The sequence below is a fragment of the Scomber japonicus genome, chromosome 19, assembly GCF_027409825.1.
Source record: "Scomber japonicus isolate fScoJap1 chromosome 19, fScoJap1.pri, whole genome shotgun sequence".
Classification (NCBI taxonomy): domain Eukaryota; kingdom Metazoa; phylum Chordata; class Actinopteri; order Scombriformes; family Scombridae; genus Scomber; species Scomber japonicus.
In genome coordinates, this window is record NC_070596.1 from 23,970,528 (window position 1) to 23,983,504 (window position 12,977).

A 12,977-nucleotide genomic window follows, 5' to 3' on the forward strand; every position below is an offset into this window, starting at 1 on the left:
AAATGCATTAAAATGACCCTCTATATCTGCTGTATCTAATTTGATACACACATTTTCAACAGGAATTTACCATAAAATAAGCTACAAAATATTTAGACATTTAACATTGTACACAACAGGTGTTTTCATGGGGAAAAAGATCACACTGATGATATAGAGGTCTCTAAAACTCATTTATCAAAAATGATTCCCTTGGTGATACAGGGTAAATAAGCGGGTGTGTTTTACATCATCGTCCACTAGGTGGCAGCACACACAACAGAAGTGCGTGTAGTTTTCCTCGCAGCGTCACATGAAGAAGTTAGTATTGCATTCAGTACGCTGCTGCCTCTCAGCGTACAGAGCAGCAGACAGTGAACCAAGCTTGTCTTTAAAATCAACCTATTTACACTCACACTAACTCAGTAGTTATTTATGTTACGGTGATATTTATTTTGGATATTTTCTTGAAGAAGAACAGCGAGGAAACCCTCTTTGAAGACGCCTCCACTCTGCTCGCTTTAAGCTTTTTACCAGAGTCATTTTCACCAGTCTGAGGAATCATGAGCTTCCTTTTGTGAGTTTACACCTGATTGTATGATGAATGTATATTATTATTATTGTTTGTCTTTGCTTTGCAGTTGTGTTTTTTTGGGGGAAATGTCACTACCTCGTAGCTAACTGGCTGTGCTAGCTAAAGCCTTAGTACACGGGCTAAGACTATTTCCTGAATTGACCCCGACTATCTGACGTAATTCGCGTTGGTTTCTTTAATAATAAGAAGCATTGGTAATGATTGTTTGTTAATACCAATGAAAGAATAGTTGCCATGAAATTATAACCTCTGTAACAGCGACCTCAGATCAATATTTAACTGAGAGGTTTGGCCTGGGTAGTTGCTGGTGTGAACACTTTGTTGTCATGAGCTAATCTTGCCTTTATGTTACAGGATGCACAAACCTCTTATCCATTGTTTTGTATCGTAAGTATCATGATTGTCTTGTGTGACATTGCCATTTAGATGGTCACATTTAATGAAATCTAGCCTGCGTGTGGATGAAATGAAAGGGCGTAGGAGAAACATACTGAATGCGCCCTCTGGTGAGGATGCAAGTATGTTTTTAGGTAATTAGAAAAGGAAACAAAAAAGAAGCTGAGTTTAAAAAAACAAAACTAACACGGTGTTTGTTTGTCATATAGATAATCATGTTGTAGTTTCACTTAGTTGCAGGGTTCCCACGGTCATGAAATTCCTGGAAAAGTTATGAGATCAGGAAATTGGTTGAAATTAGGTGAATGTTTTGGAAAAGTTTTTAATTGATGATGATGACCTGCTCTGATATCAAAGATAACAGATATGAGACAGGCTGCATGAACTTGGGCCTCCCACTTTAACCATGTCAGAAAATGAATATACTAATCATTAACTTCTATATTTAGCTTTTTAATATCATCTAATTTGTGATCTGGGGCCAAACACTTGCTCTGGGATGTAATTATAAAATGCACCCATCATTTAGTGAGATCAAAGTGTCAAAACAGGCACCAGAGTACAGGAAATTACATCTACTCTGTTAGAGGACCTGTTACTGTGCCTTGTAGTCACTATGATGTTAAATTAAGTCATGGAAATGGGGTTAAATATTATGGAATAGTTATGGAAAAGTTTTGGAAATTCAATGGTAAAAATGTGTGGGAACCCTGTAGTAGAGTTGCAGTTTTCATTTGAATTAGCTACAGCTAATTCCTGATGTTTTATCTCATGCTAAATTGATCAAAAGTACATCTAATTTTAAGCAGCTAGTCATAGGTAACATTTGTAATGTATTGTAATAAAAGAACAATCTTTCTCTTGCCCTGCCGAATTCAATAGGGCTGTCATCTGAATAGGCTTTCAGATGAAATGTTGATTTTAATATAAGTTGAACAAGTTTACAGTCTGTCTTAAACAACAATCAGATGTCCAAATCAACATTAAAACTGTTTTTTTCTTGTCATAATCATTCCTTCTGTTCATACTGACCATTAGAAGATCCCTTTTATAATGCATTTATAATGTAAATGGCCTTCTGTGCAAAAATGCATTTAAAAGTTTATCTGAAGCTTAATATGAAGCTTCAGCCGTCCAAGTGAGTCATATCAAGTAGATTTCTTTCAACATTACAGTCTTTTATGTGCCAAAGTCCCTCTTTGTGTTACTATACTTCCACCACAGCTCAACAAGGAAACACAAAGAGGGTATTTGATGCTAAGAAGACTCATATAAAAACATTTGAAGGGGATCTTTTAATAGCCAGTATGAAAAGGGGAATACCTCTTCAGGATTCTTTGGGACAACTGACTGTTGTTTTAAGACATACTTTTTGTGATCGTATCCTTTTTAATGCGAAATATGTGTCAAAAATCAGTTTCTCAATCAAAATGACAATCATGGGGTAAAAATGATGTTACCCTCTAATATCGCAAATCATATCACAATGAGATTTAGATATTTTCTCAAAATCTTTGGGGCTTTAATTAAAAGAAAAACTTGTGTAACCTACCATGTTGTGATTTACTCTCATGGATTCTTGTTTAATGGGGCAGTGAGAGAGATTGAACACAGCACCTCTCCAAATGGCCTCGTTACACAACAGACACTCTTGTTCTGTTCACTATTCTGTTTTTCTCTGCCAAACACATCAAGTCATCGACTGCTCGTTTGCCAACATTAAAAAAAAAACACAATCTTGACTTCTTGTTAACAAAAGTTCCTCACGTCCGGGCCCCATGAACTCATGATTTGTCATCATATCTGTCTTGACTACCTCCGTGTTTACCCCTCTATTTGTCTCTCTCTCTCTCTTTTTCTCTCGTAAAAAAATGTGACTCACAGTGGAAATCGTTCCTCCAAGACATTCAAGCCCAAGAAGAATATCCCGGAGGGTTCTCACCAGTACGAGCTGTTGAAACATGCAGAGGCCACACTGGGAAGTGGAAACCTGCGCATGGCAGTCATGCTGCCCGAGGGCGAAGACTTAAATGAATGGGTCGCAGTCAACAGTAAGCACAGCCAAGTTTACCTTTTTCCCTTCTTTTTTTTTCCTTTGATACACCCTTTTTTTTGGGTTCCTGGAAAAGTGACCTCACATGCCTTTTTTTATTTTTATACCTCCCTGTCTCCTCTTCTCTCCTCTCCTCTTCTCATCTCTTTTTCTCCTGTTCCCGAAATCTCAATGAATCCACATGGAGAGTCATTTTGAAAGTGAACTATCGCTGTGTTAAGATCTTGGCATCCCCTCTAAAGACCATGTGCATTCATGCTGGAAAAACCACTGTGAATGTTAAATAGATGTTATTGTCTGTGCTGCGAGGGCCTTGTTTACTTTCCTCTAAATTGAGACTAATGGTTGGTCAAGTCGGAGCTTAATTTCCTCTCGCGTCAGAGCGCCTTTAGGGAGGGATGGAGCTGTTCAGCGGCTCAGCATGTCAGCTCAATAAAGCTTTCTATTTGAATATTTTTACTACATTATGACGTAAAAGATTAGGATTAATTTTGTTTCCCTGGTGTGAGTGTGGGTTTTGAGTATCTTGAAGTTATTTACAAGAACAGTGGGTCAACTTTAACTCATGTTTTTTATGTTTTGATCCATTTTGTAGTCCCAGATGTGTGAAAACTGGAATATAATGACTATATTTATCCACGATTTTTACATAATAAGAGTAGAACCTGACTGATACATCGATCAACATTACCAATATTATCGGCCAATATTGGTCCATCATAGATATTATGGTATCAGTGTTTATGCCGTCTGATAAGTGTCGATATATGTATTTTTAAAGATATATAGAGTTTATTTTATGTATATTTGATCCTTTTTACTTAATTGAAGTTTAATATATACATGTTAAATTCCAACTGCCATTTAAGATTATCAGCTGATATATTGATGTCAGAATCTTTTAACTTTCTTAATATTGGTATCGGCATTGGACCCATAAATCTAATATCGTTCAGGCCCTAATGAACAGAAATTCTCACACAAGTTCACAGACTTATTAGCGTTTAAATCTCGCCGCAGTTAAGTGGCTTAGCTTTGTAGCTTTGTAGCTTTGTGACATTACATCACAGTGAAGTAGGAAGTTAGTTGGAAAAGAAGGACAAGGGTCAAAACTGAACTGAGAGTTATTTTAGTGTTTACAGTGAAGGGAAGTTGCTGTGAGTGTAACTTCTGCTACCACTGATGACTTTCCTCATGATCTGTGTTCGCGTGAAGCACTTGTTTTTTTTTTGGGGGGGGGGGGGGAGGGCATTTTACTTGTAATACATAGCAACAATGACTAGGTATCTCTCCAAACCGATCAAGACAGATGGCCGCCCACCTACAGCCTGGTTCTGCCTGCTGAGGTTTCTTCCTGTTAAAAAGGGAGTTCCTCCTCGCTGCCTGTTGCCAAGTGCTGCTCACGGGGGAATATTGGGTCTCTTTAAATTACATTAAATTCAATTAAAGAGTACACTCCTGACCTGTTCAATGTGATAGGGCACGACCGATATTGGAGTTTTGGGGCTGATGTCAGTATCGATATTAGGGAGTCAAAAAATACTGATATCGATACATCTGCTGATAATCTTTGAAAAACAGAATATTTATGTAACACACACATCTTTTTGAAATGTGGTTATCAAACACTTGTGTAAAGATATGTAATGGAGGCAGGATATTATACAGTTTAACTATTAATACAGTACACTGAAACTGAACTTAAGAAAAAATGAACAGATATACATAAAATGCTGCCTATATAAAGAAATATCGGTGCACATTGGACAACATATATGCCGATACCAATATATTGCTCTGGCTCTACTATGTGAAAAGTACCTTGAGATAACTTGTATTATGATTTGGTACTATTTAAATACAGATGAATTGATTGACAGAGGGTTATGACATGCAACAAAGCTCCCAGACCAGAATGAAACCAGCGGGGTTTTACAGAATAATCACTAGTGGTTTTTTCTCTCTTTTGACTGAACAATACCATCGGTTTTATTCTCTATCCCCGGAGCATCTCTGATATCTTGTGGCTCCGCTGTCTCTTTGCATACAGCTCCCAGTTTAGACCTTAGGAAAAATCTGTCATGGTGATGAGGACGTTGGCACCTGTCATGGCAAAGTCAACATGTTTACCAGCTGGGAGCACGACAGAGACAACACACCTGTTATTGTTTATAGTTTTTCCCATTCTTTAACACCCAGGAGGAGAGGTTTTCACTCTTGGCTGACTTGGCAGGGCAATAAGAAGTTTAATGAGAGAAGGTGAAATGAAATGTTAGTATGGTGCTGCTTTGAAATGGAGGTAACTCTAATTCTACTTCCTACACTGGTCATTGGAAAGCAGCTGAGCCTGTAATAAGTTTAACAACCTTTGTGGCTTTTAGAAGACACTAAAAGTTAAAGTTTAGTTAAGTCAGGTTGTCACCAGGCTATGATTAAAAATGTTTTGGACTCAGAGCTAATGTCAACAAGACCTTAATTAAAACATATCAGCTGTTCAATATGTTTTTTTGGGGTTTTTTTTTCCTCCCCCCTGTGAGATTTGCAAATCGAGCACCAGCATTAACGCTGCCAACTCTTTAAATGGATCTCACCGGCTGATGGAAAGCCAGAGTTGGCTGTATGCCTCTGGGAATGAGTGATAACACCATTTGTGCCAGATAACTGGAGAGCGTACTGGTCTTCAGTTTGGACCGGGCAGGGTGAAGTGGGGGTGGGTGTAAAAGCCGTGGGTGGAGGGGGCGGTGGGGGAACATGACGCCGACTGTTTGAGCTGGTATTTAGTCTCACGCAGAGATGATTTGAATATGTTATTAATTTGTTTTTCTTCTTTTTTTTTCCAGCTGTGGATTTCTTCAACCAGATCAACATGCTGTACGGCACCATCACAGACTTTTGCACAGAGGAAAGCTGTCCGGTCATGTCCGCTGGTCCTAAGTAAGTTTGTCATTACAGGTCTGGGGGGGGGGGGGTTCCCAATCTCATAAAACCAGCCCACCAGTTGAGCTTTACTCATCTAGATCTGACATGGTCCAACAGGGTGATGGTTAGGGGATTGAGTCAGTGGGAATACAGCAACATTACTTGGATCAATAAGACTTTTAAATAATAATATTAACTTTATTTGTATAGCACCTTTAATACAAGAAATGCAGCTCAAAGTGCTTTACAACACAACAAAAAGACATTAAAGGGTGCTTCACATTAAAAGAGCCTAGAAGGAACATAAAGCAGTGTTAAAAAACAAAGAAAAAGAAACATGTAATATCCATCCATCCATCCATCGCAGTGGCATTAGGCCGAGTAATGAAACCCAGACCTCCCTCCCTCTCCCCAGCCAAGCTCATCAGCTCTTCCTGGGGGGATCCCGAGGCGTTCCCAGGCCAGGAGAGATATGTAATCCTTCCAGCGTGTTCCGGGTCTGCCCCGGGGGTCTCCTCCCAGCTGGACATGCCTTTAACACTTCCAAAGGGAGGCGTTCATGTAATATAAGATGGAACATTTTAATAAGTAATCGTTTAAAATAGTACAGTAGAAGTAGCTGAACAATAGAATACATACAATACAAATCAAGTAAAATACAACATTTTAAAAGAAGGTCAGTAGTGCATCAGTAGTGCTTAAAAAGCTAATTTAAGGCTAAAGTAAAGAGATAAGTGTTTAGCTTTCTTTTAATAATATTGGTGGCTTCCTTCATATCTAAAAATAGTTTCTTCCATAATTTTGGGGCATAATTGACAAAGGTTTCCCCCATTTCCTTTCAGTTGTTGCTGGGAACCTCCGATAAACCAGCAGCAGATGATCGCAGTGTTCTCGAAGGCAAACAGTTAACAAGTTAACAGCTTAATGAGCTAGCACCAAGCCTGTAGCTCATTAAGAGCTTTGTATGTGAGGAGTAGGCCCTTAAAGTGAACTCTGAAACTCACAGTAAGCCAGTGCAGAGCAGCTAAAACTGGACTAATGTGTTCCTCTCCTTTTTAGCTGTGGTTGATAGCCGAGCTGCAGAGTTATGGATCAGCTGAAGTTTATTTGGGAGGCATATAAAGTGCATTACAGTGATTGAATCAGCTTGAAAAATGAAGGCATGAATCCGTTTTTTCAGCATCTTTTTGATTTATTAGCGGTCGTACTTTAGCTGTGTTTTCGTCATCTTGTTTATCAGACAAATCAAATATGACAATTAAATAGTTTGTCTTCAAAATCTAGCACACATGTTGTAATCATCTCAACCCGTACCTACTTTTCAGGGTCAGATTTGACCCTTTTTTACATTTAAGAGCTCTAAAAACACTCAATATTCATTTCCTCTTGGTGGAATTTTTGCTAATGTGACCCTGAATATACAAAAATAGAGATAAAACGCATCATTTTTTTACATTTTTGCGCAGCTGATAAACATTCTCGTGTATGAAAATGTCCAACTTTGACTTGTTTTTATTACAAAATTCAGAAATCACCATTCAAACCTGTTGCTGTATTCTTTATACTCTATAAAATGTTCTTCTGGATCATAAAAAGAGATTAAATGTCTCTTTTTTACCATAAATAAATAGAATACTCTTTTTATTCAAGACTGATGGAGAATTGATGTGGTCAGTAGTGTGGCCTCCAGCTGCCATACTCAGTAGACTGTCAGTTGATGTTTTACATGCTGATATCTCTAGTAGGGAAAACTGAGCTCGCAAATGTTAGATTGGCTTCTACAATCAGTCTTCAGTCTTTTTGTAATTGAGGCTTCATCATAAAGTTTTGTGGTGTATGGAATGGCGTCAGTTGTGAATGACTGCTCTGAATATTTTTTTTTTATCTCTATATTTTCTGTAGGTACGAGTACCATTGGGCCGATGGAACCAACATCAAGAAGCCCATCAAGTGCTCCGCTCCCAAGTATATCGATTACCTCATGACCTGGGTGCAAGACCAGCTCGACGATGAGACACTATTCCCTTCAAAGATCGGTATGCTTTGTGTCTGTTTTCTATTTTCCCCCACCCCCTCAAAGTCATTTCTCAGTCAGTTTCTGGTTCCAATTAGTGTTCAACTATCAAGAAGAGCAACTTTTATACACCTGCTGAATGTCTAGTGCCAAGAAACTGTCTGACAGAAAAAAAACCTACTCTGCAGTCGACCATAATGACCATCACTAGCAAGCAACGTCCTGTGAAATGTAACTGCCATGCAAAATGAATGGATATTAAAACAATATAATGGAGATTATGCACATATATCCTGATAGCAGGGCAGACTCTTGTTTGTTTGCTGTTCTTATGTAATCAAGTAGACTAATTAAAACAGAGGCTTCATTTTTCTTTTAGGTTTGCTTGAAATTAATGTGAAATAAATAATGGACTACAGAGAAAGAGTGTTACATAAGTGAACAACATTATTACACAACTCTATGGACATCTGTGTGTTGTATGCATGCAACTAACTTTTTCTTAAGCAAAAATGCAAAAAACAGTTGGTTGGAGCTCCTCACTCTCTTCATGCGTGACAGTTAACCAAATGTCTTTGGATGTTTGACCTTTCATCAAACGAAACAAGACATTTGAAGACATCACCATGAACTCAAAGAAATTACAACAGACATTTTTTTTTTAACCAGAAGATGACAAGAAAACATTAGTCAGATTCATTGGCGATGGAAAAAAAATGAATAATCAGTCGCAGTTCCAATCTAGTAATAATGTATTTCACGCTTTCAGAAGAATACATTCAGTGTAAAAGGCCCACGGAAAAAGCCGTTCACATACATACCAACCCTCAGCTCTCCAACCCCCGAAGCCAGCCGAGGCTTGTGCTGTCTCGGGTGGAGCCTTAATAGAGCTGGATGGCAGCCAGCACAAATAAATGTCAGAACTATCCCTTAGTACATCTCTGTGGAGGGAGCCAAAGACTAAAAGGGCTCCCCTGGGGTGACAGAATTAGCTTCATTGTCCGCAATCAATAGATGTACTATTCATTTTGGGCCCACAGTACCTCAAAAAACCTCTCAACCCTCATCAAGCTGGAAGTAAAGCTGTGGCTTAAACAGCATGGGAAAGAACATTTTCCAACATGTTATGATTGAATATGAGCAAAAGCTTGTTGCACATGTTAAAATGTTAAACCCCATCAGGACTAATGCCATTCTCTATCATATAAATGGTTGATGTTCCTGATATAGTCAAATGTGGTGCCAAATTGGACAAGTTGGTGGTATGATTCATTTAAAAAAAAAAAACAACTCCTTTGCCTTTAGGTGACCAGCTTCCTTTGAATAATTGATGTTGAATTATACTGCAGGTAGCTGCCTGCAATCTGTGATAAGAAGGCTGCTGTGCTGTAACTTTTCACCCCTGCTGTTGAGGGACGGTAGAAGCACAGCACAGCACGTCTGCAGGGTAGAGACACGGCTCTTGTAACAACATCAAAATTCCTACGACTACAGACCAGCACTTTACACGCCGTTGCCACGAGAGAAGATTCCCCGTAGCAGTCACGATTGTTTGCGCTCCCCTTCAATCATGCCGAGGCCTGCCTGTGAAGACATGTGCACTCCAGGAGAACATGGTGTATCTGTATCTAGATCTGCTGTCAATGCTTTGAGGTTTTTTTGAACTTATTGAGATGAGCAGTGTTAACAGGAATGAAAGGGGGGAAAAATCACTCCATTAATCCTCCCAGTGTTGACTTTATTTTAAGGCTACAGCTGAAGAAACCACCTGTAATTAGTGACATGTCAAAGAGAGATATGCCTGTGTCAAATTTTCATGCTATTGTAGCCAAAAATATCACGGTAAATGGTATCATTATAAAGATCATCAAGCTTTTCTGAAATCCTAATAAATGGAAAAATTACTGAAACCGAACAGAGAACCCCCCCCCCCAACCTGAACCCCCGCAAACTGCAGCTCGGTGTTTCCTTCTGTTAGATCCTGTGCATGTTCTGATATGTTTTGGGTATTTGCACACTGTCCATCACTTGTACTCAACTGTAAACTAGCTGCATAGAAAGTCATGTTTGCATAGAAAGTCATGCTCACAGTAGCTATAGACGTAGATAGACAAGGAACCTGGTTCTTTGGTCCTGCTGTGTTTCTGTTTGAGTGGTAAAAAGGTGTTATCTCTAGAACTCCAAAAATCCTAAATTGTTAATTTTGACTAGTAACTGTAATGTACACAGCTTTGGTTTTATATGTAATGAGTCTTTTCTGTCTTGTCTCTCTTCTGTTCCCAAGGCGTCCCCTTTAAGCGAAACTTTATGTCCGTGGCAAAGACCATCCTGAAGCGCCTGTTCAGGGTCTACGCCCACATCTACCACCAGCACTTTGACTCCGTCATGCAGCTCCAAGAGGAGGCCCACCTCAACACGTCATTCAAACACTTCATCTTTTTTGTTCAGGTAAAGAAACTGACAAACATATATATATATATATATATTGATTATCTGTTATTTATCCTACTAGTAGATATGGACAATTTTTTAAAATACTCTCGTTCCTTTTGTCTCGTCCAGGAGTTCAACCTCATCGACAGGAAAGAGCTGGTCCCACTACAGGAGCTGATTGAAAAACTGACAACCAAGGATAGATAAACAGCAATGTAATTCTTATTTTATTGGTCTTCTAGTTTTTGCACAGATACCCACCCCACCCTGGCTATATGTATGCAGTATATACTATATTTCCATTTGGGGAAATGTTTTTAATAAGGCCAGGAAGAAGGCAGGGTCTTGATAGGTTTAAGGCACCAGGACTAATGCTATCAGGGATTACACACTTGATTGAACAAACCACAGATTAACATATTAGAGTAAATGGTTTTATCTGAATGGAAAGAAATCCCCCAGTATTCAGTCATGGCTTACATTTAGGTTAGCATACATATATGTTGATTAGTTTTATATTAAACTGCACAGATGTTTTTTTTTGTTCTCACTTGGATTTATGGCAACAAGAGGCATTTTTATGCTCTCAGATTTCCAGCTTGCCTGCAGGGAAGAATAGCGTGTACGCAAAGTTGCTGTATCATAATAGGAAAGTGTTCTTTTTTTTTTTGTTTTTTGGTGTTACGATAAGAATTTAAGCCAGCCTTTTAAAAGCCGATTCAAGAGCTAGTTATATTATCCGCTAATCTGCACAGAATGAGCTGGGTCCGCAGTTTATCGCTATCTATCAGCGATCGCCCACATCTGTTAATACAAGAGAATCCTAAGTGCCTAGCATGGCTCATAATTGCCCTATACCAACAGTGAGAACTGTAACAAGATAAAAGGCCATACACTACTGAGATGATTGACACAACTTTTAAAATTTTACACCCCCCCTCCACCTCCCCCACCCATTTAAGTTTCTCCTCTTATACCGCTGATCTACATGTACTGTAACTTAGTTGATTGTTTTTTTTTTCTCTCTCTATTTAAAACCACACTACTCCTCAACATGATCCTTACTTTATTAACAAGTGTTCTGTGCAGGTTATGATAAATGAATGTGTTGAAAGGACATATAGAAGCGAGGCTAGATTATCGTCACGTCGTAGCAGGGACTGAAAATTAACGATTAAGTTTTAGAGTGTTTCTAGTGACATGTTTTATGTGGACTAGTTTCTCCCCCCTCTCCTACAACTTAAAGTAGAAACCTTTTTTTTTTTTTTTTTTTTTTTTTTTTTAGAAAAAGGCATCGAAAAATCTTAATTTGTACATAAAGGTCCATAAATAGAAGTATAGACCTGTGTTCAAAGTCACAAGCTCCACTTTTCAATATTACAAATACAAGCATTTTTTTAAAAAATTGGTTAATGCTGCATCCCTCGTTATCTCACTAGCCATAAAGCACTTTGAACAATTTTCCTGACCTCTCTTGCCTGAATGTGTATTCTGCATAGACTGTGCTTTGTGAGAAGCTGTTATCATGTGACTGATCATAGTTTCTTTCCCTCTTCCATACCCCCCCTCCCCCCTCTCCCCAAATGAATGTTGAATTGCTTAAGCTCCTCTGAAATCGGCTGTAAGGCACAAAGTGAGATTTCTTACGCTTTTGTACGGTCCGAGTCGTTTGAAGCGAGGCCACAAACGACAGATGCATGTCCCCCCCACCCCCAAAAAAACTCAAAGTGTAGTTTACTATGCAATAATTGACACAACGCTAAAAAGGGTTACTAGTCGGCTCACTCGTACTTTATCTAATATTAATTTTCCTTTGTGCTTAAATTTTGGTTCATGATAGAAATAGATTTGCTTCTCCTTCAGGTTTGGTTTCGAAATCAGTGACATTGAACATTTTATATATCTTATTATTAAAAATTTGTCAGAGAGGTGTAATACTTCAATGCACACATGTAAATACTGAGGGTTAGACCTGTCTTTAAAAATAAGTTTAAAGCGAGCATGGAGTGGTAGCGTTTGGTTAAAAGAATGCATTGAGTCTTTTTAGAGGCTGCTTTTCCCTTCCTCCCGATTTTTGAATATTAAAGTCTGTTTGTTTTAATTGTTGAGTATATTTTCCCCCTCCCCCAACTTCCTTAGCTAACTATTACGAATGTTACTGCTCACCAGATGTCTGAAAATGTCATCCTGAAAGCATCTCATCCTTATGAAATGCCCACAGCATAGCCTATTGCCTACAGTTTTTCTCCTTTTGACTGTAATAATTGATGAAATGTTTGTAAATAATGGCTCGGTAAGGGGTTTTCAATGCTACTGAATTGATTTATGCTGTTTACAAGGCAAATAAAGATGGTCTTGACTCTTTGAATGGTTGGTATGTTTGTTTACAGCAAAATTAGTGTATGAATATAAAAAGCCTCGAGTTGAAGGTTAGCCATGTATTGGTTGAGATTGAGTTGGCAGCTCCTCTTAATTGAATGATTCCTATCTGAGAGACAGTTTCTCTTCCCTTTTTTTGTATATTAATACAAGACAGAATAAGATGATCTTTCCACCACACGGCTTGACCACACTAGGCATGGGTTGAT

The 12,977-nt window shown here is 38.5% G+C and overlaps 1 protein-coding gene across 2 annotated transcripts; it reads left to right on the forward strand.

The window, feature by feature from the left end:
- The first annotated feature begins 331 nt into the window (after window positions 1–331).
- Window positions 332–12,757, forward strand: LOC128380437 (MOB kinase activator 1B). Of its 2 annotated transcripts, XM_053340250.1 has the most exons (7): window positions 332–556; window positions 929–961; window positions 2,855–3,021; window positions 5,864–5,957; window positions 7,845–7,978; window positions 10,241–10,404; window positions 10,519–12,757. In XM_053340250.1, exons 1-7 carry the CDS (start codon window positions 543–545, stop codon window positions 10,594–10,596), a joined length of 684 nt encoding a protein of 227 aa, XP_053196225.1. In that variant the 5' UTR covers window positions 332–542; the 3' UTR covers window positions 10,597–12,757. The 2 variants fall into 2 exon arrangements, with proteins under 2 accessions (XP_053196225.1, XP_053196226.1); XM_053340251.1 differs by lacking the exon at window positions 929–961.
- Window positions 12,758–12,977: the final 220 nt, after the last annotated feature.

What these genes read in the sequence shown, in the direction of transcription:
- LOC128380437 (XM_053340250.1), top strand. An exon ending in GTCATGTCCGCTGGTCCTAA is followed by an intron (nt 5,958 to 7,844) that starts GTAAGTTTGTCA and finishes TATTTTCTGTAG; the next exon opens with GTACGAGTACCATTGGGCCG. An exon ending in ACTTCATCTTTTTTGTTCAG is followed by an intron (nt 10,405 to 10,518) that starts GTAAAGAAACTG and finishes TGTCTCGTCCAG; the next exon opens with GAGTTCAACCTCATCGACAG.